The sequence below is a fragment of the Diaphorina citri genome, unplaced genomic scaffold, assembly GCF_000475195.1.
Source record: "Diaphorina citri unplaced genomic scaffold, Diaci psyllid genome assembly version 1.1 scaffold237, whole genome shotgun sequence".
Taxonomy (NCBI): domain Eukaryota; kingdom Metazoa; phylum Arthropoda; class Insecta; order Hemiptera; family Psyllidae; genus Diaphorina; species Diaphorina citri.
The window spans coordinates 55,582-60,460 of record NW_007377674.1 but is presented as its reverse complement, the minus strand read 5'-3'; the positions used below and the strand labels follow the sequence as shown (position 1 = coordinate 60,460).

Here is a 4,879-nt window from a genome sequence, read left to right as displayed (position 1 = left end):
AAATTTTTATTTAAATAATTGTAATTTATTATTGGTTTATTCAATTTCTCCATATGTTCGTATAAAAAAATTGATTTTTACTTTCAATAAAAAATATTACATAAATAATTAATTATTTAATAATAAAAATAATTCTTGTATTCATATTAAAAATGATAATATTCTATTTATTTCACCATCAATTTTTTTCCCCCAGGGACACTTAGGAGCCCTCAAATGTGGGCATTTAATTTAGTACTTATAGCTCATAATTTGGAGCATACTTTATGTATAAAATCAGTTATCGTTTCAAATTAATCTCAACACCCGTGGCTACAAAGCCACGTTGCAGCAATCAGCAGTTTTCTTTTCAAACTTTTTGGAAAACTTTCCAACTCTGGACAACCATGACGGAAACGGACATCCCTTCCCATTAGGGTTTTTCCTTCGTATTTTCCTGGGGAAACTATGAAATTATAAGTAATTCATAATGGCCAAGTTTTTAGCTGCTGGTCAGTCAAGAATAAGAAGAACAATCTTACAAGATACCTAACTAAAAGGAAACCTCCTGCTTTTCCTGAAGCTTTTGAAAATTTCACCCCAGTTTACCAGAAACCCACCCACGTTCTCTATTTCTTGTATGTCTTTCTTCTAACTTCCAGCTAGTCATACATCTAATGAGCTTAAACTTCTATGCGATCTTGTTACCGTCAAATTGACATAAGTTGACCTAAAGGCTTTATCTAACTTTCTTAGAGTCAACTTAGTCATACATCTAATGAGCTTAAACTTCTATGCGATCTTGTTACCGTCAAATTGACATAAGTTGACCTAAAGGCTTTATCCAACTTTCTTAGAGTCAACGCTGCAAACTTTTTCGGCGAAAATAGTTGGGGTTAAAAACCATGTTTCTGATATAAGGTTTCTTAAAGTACACTTTTCTAGATCCTCATTTTTACTTCCTCGCTTTGTGTAAGAGGAGTTTTATGTTTGGCTTTTGAATATTGAAGCATTTCTTAGAATAAGGCAGCAAAAGAGACCAAGGGGAGAAGTTTTTTTCTTCTTCTTCTTCTTCTTCTTCTTCTTCTTCTTCTTTTTTTAAGCTAACACGTAGAACCTTTTTAACATATATATTATTTACTAATCTTAGTTGAAGGAGGAAAAGTAAATGAATAAAAAGCAGCATAGTCAATAACGCCATACTGAATGTTAGAGGTGCACTCAGCTTTGTAACGACAATTGAACATTTGGCTAAAATAGCTCCAAAAAGGGTGAAGAAACATCTCCACTAACAAGAAAACAACTTAGCCGTACCTACGCTACGGTTTGTCTGAATCTCTTTGATGGAAAAGGTGTCATCTCCACTAGCAAAGAAATAATATCTATTCATATGGTAAAAGTGACATCTCCACTAATAATGAAAAAAATATTAATGATTTTGTACATATTTTTTTATGTCTATGTACCTAGGTAAGTGGATAAATGGCCTTCACTCTTTTAGGTAAGTAGATAAATGGCTTGGATAAAACAGCTGGTCGTCCTATCATTTCTTCTGGGTAAGTTTTCTCACCGCTCACCAGTATTCCACCGATAAGATTCAACCCATTGTCATCCGTGATGAGGGAAAGTACCAACCAACCGTCTCCGAAGCACAACTTTGGACTTAGCCTGTACATTAAACTTGACTCACACAAATGTACTCTCAGCAACTACACGCCAGGAGTCAATAATATTATAAAGAATTCAATTCAACATGGAGTCTCTCGAAGATTAAGAGTCCAATTATAAAAGGAGAAAAACAAGAAGAAGAAAAAAACCATTTCAATCCATTTGAATATTTTAATTCTACACTCGAAGCCACTCCTTATGGCAAGTTATTCCGCCTCCTAGTACTCATAATAATTAACATAGCCACAGATAGAAAAACTCTACACGAGAAACATTAGAGGCAACTCCATGTAGTCACGTACGTATTGTAAGTAGCCAAGTGGAGATGATAGAGAAAACCCATTTGAAATTATTATTGTACGATGGGAATGGGAAAGAGATTTGGTAGACATTTTATATGTATGTTACCTACCTGTCTGCCCACAAGTAAGTACAGTTTCTAAGAACTTCCTTAAGAAGCCAAGTGGATAAATATTGTTGAAAACTATCCCTCTATCACCGAGTATCACCCAATATTCCATGGACTTTCGTACCTGCGTATTTTGTCATCAATGTCATCGTCATTATCATCAAAATATTGTACATACTATAGAGATCTGTTTTACAATTTCCACCTTGGAATGAATTGAAAATTGTCATTCTCTAAACACGTCCGAATATTTTGTTGCCTATTAAAATCATTTCGAATATTAAACCCCCACCAAGATCAAATATTTGCATAAAACTGTACATTTCTGCGTGACGAGATTTGGAAATTTTCTTGAAGGAAATGTAAAAAGAAAACACAAACTAACAATATGTAGGGGAAGGGATAGGATGTAGGTGAGGGGAAACTATGTTGTGGAGGGGATACGAAGTAGAGGGAAAATCTAAAGTGACTATGACCTGTAGGTGAACACGGCAAACGACCAAAACAGCCAACATAAACATAAAGAACAAGTGTTTGTTTTCAAAGCTGAATGCTCATTTGCATAAATTTGATTTTAAAGTTTATGCCCTTAAGATGGACGCCTTCTTCAGTTTGAAAATGAAAATGGGAGGAAAAGAGAAATGCAGGAGTAACTCGGTAAGGTTGATGTGCTATTTCATAGCTACCTATTTTAAGTAACTGATGTAACTACCTAAATGGAATAGTTACCAAAAAAAAATAATTATAAAATAAATTGATAGATAGGTGCACCAAAATCTGGAAATATAGGGGCTGATTTTTTTGTTCAATAACACAAAGATGAGTACCATATACCACCTTTTCGCAGCGCAGGTCTATTAGAGCTACTTCTTGCTATAATATCTGTGGGCTCCTGAAATCCAAGAGAACACTCCTGAAAGTATTAGCAACCAAACATTACTAGCGAACCATAGACATTAATATGTAATAATAAAATGTATGTAGATATATTCATATCCCCTTACTGAAGAGGAGAAGGAAAACCTAAGTAAAATTGCTGCAAGTATTGGCCATCAACACATTCTAGAATTATTCGCTTTCAGTTCAGAGTTTCAGACGGCTTCAGACTTTAGAAATCAAACGCGATATACAAGATTTTTTCGCTAATTTCGCAACTTTCCGCGAGAAAATGTTCCGATCCATTTTGAATACTGTACGAAAGTTGATCTTCTCCATTGAAACCAACAAAGTGTTTCAAAGAAGACCGTTTTGTGTGAGCACCGTTTTGAATTCTCATCACGATGAGTCTGAAGAGGATTTAATCAATCGGTAAGTTTTTTTCCAACTCTGCCGGAAATTTTCTGACAACTGTTTCGTTCGTAGATTTGTAGAAGCTTAACCCATCCTTTGGGGCATCTGCCCTTACACCCAAGTCTCAGAATGAGCTTTTTGTGTATGGAGTAAGGCTGGTTTTTCGTTTCGTTCGTTAGTGAGACCCGATTCTCATTCTTCTTCAGGTACAAGAACTACTTGAACCGGGAATGTATTGATCACTGGGAAATCCGCAAAGCTATGAACGACTTGGCTCAAGATGACGGCGTACCTGATCCTGTTATCATCATAGCAGCTCTGAAAGCAGCACGCAGGCTAAACGACTATGCGCTGACCATACGACTACTGGAAATGGTTCAGGAGAAATGCGGAAAGAAGAAAAAAGTCATCTGGCCGTACATTTTGGGTGAGATTCGACCCACTCTGACTGAGTTGGGTATTGAGACACCCGAAGATTTGGGATATGATAAGCCGGAGCTTTGGTGTAAGAGTACTGATGAGTTTTATTAGTTTTCTTTCCAATAAAGTGCGTCAAATATTTTGCAAAAAGTTCAATATTTTGTACAAAGAACATGGTAATACTATTGGTGAAGAGGCGTCTCCACCAATTATTAGTGGAGATGCCAAAATTACTGAAATAATGCTCAGTTGATTTAAATCCGTATTAGCTAATTGAGTTGTACAAAGAACATGGTAATACTATTGGTGAAGAGGCGTCTCCACCAATTATTAGTGGAGATGCCAAAATTACTGAAATAATGCTCATCAGTTGATTTAAATCCGTATTAGCTAATTCTGGACACACACCTGATAGTAAGCAAGCTTTTTGAATTAACTTTCTAAATGTCTGCTTACTACTCAGGTATTGTATAATTTTATTGATTTTGAAGATACATGTATGCAGGTATAGTAGGTACATTTTTTAAGAAGGGGATTTTAAAAGGAAGATCCTTAAATTAGCAATAAATCGAATCAAAATTACCTGTAGGTAATTCCATCAATTAGATTATTAGATATTAATTTATTTTACCCAAGATGCACAACATGGGCAATATTAAAGAATCTTTAAACCATTTTAAAAGGAAACCAATTTCAAGTTTTGCGGGCCAACATAAAATAGGTTATGAAAAAGGGTTTAATGGATTTGACTACCTAGAAAGATCCCGAGGAAAGTCGTATCTAGGTATTTTTTCATTAATTGACTTTGGAAAAGACTGCCCGATAAAAAAAAGAGTTTTAATTAATTTTGCTTTTTTTTTCTCTCAGATTGAAATATGTAGATCAAGCCTGTTTTTAGGAACAGGAGGCTTATGAATTTCTGAACTCAAAATTGACAAGAAATTTCAGTTTTGCTAAAAGAGTGTCGGTATTATTGTACCTAGTAGGTACCATAGGTAATTATGTTAGGTAGGTACCAATAAATCAGGAACGATTTTTTTTTTTTGCTAAGTTTCATGAACGAAGAAGCAAAAGAGTTTCAAAAGTGAACCTGGGTCTGGTGTGTTAAGTTTA

General features: G+C 35.0%; 1 protein-coding gene across 1 annotated transcript; it reads left to right on the top strand.

The window, feature by feature from the left end:
- The first annotated feature begins 3,134 nt into the window (after positions 1–3,134).
- Positions 3,135–3,916, top strand: LOC103506449 (cytochrome c oxidase subunit 5A, mitochondrial-like). The gene is made up of 2 exons (XM_008470839.3): positions 3,135–3,364; positions 3,553–3,916. The coding sequence occupies exons 1-2, from the start codon at positions 3,225–3,227 to the stop codon at positions 3,875–3,877; spliced, it is 465 nt and encodes a 154-aa protein (XP_008469061.1). The 5' UTR covers positions 3,135–3,224; the 3' UTR covers positions 3,878–3,916.
- The last annotated feature ends 963 nt before the right edge of the window (positions 3,917–4,879 follow it).

What these genes read in the sequence shown, in the direction of transcription:
- LOC103506449 (XM_008470839.3), top strand. Translation starts at nt 3,225, where the DNA reads ATGTTCCGATCCATTTTGAATACTGTACGAAAGTTGATCTTCTCCATT. An exon ending in GAAGAGGATTTAATCAATCG is followed by an intron (nt 3,365 to 3,552) that starts GTAAGTTTTTTT and finishes ATTCTTCTTCAG; the next exon opens with GTACAAGAACTACTTGAACC.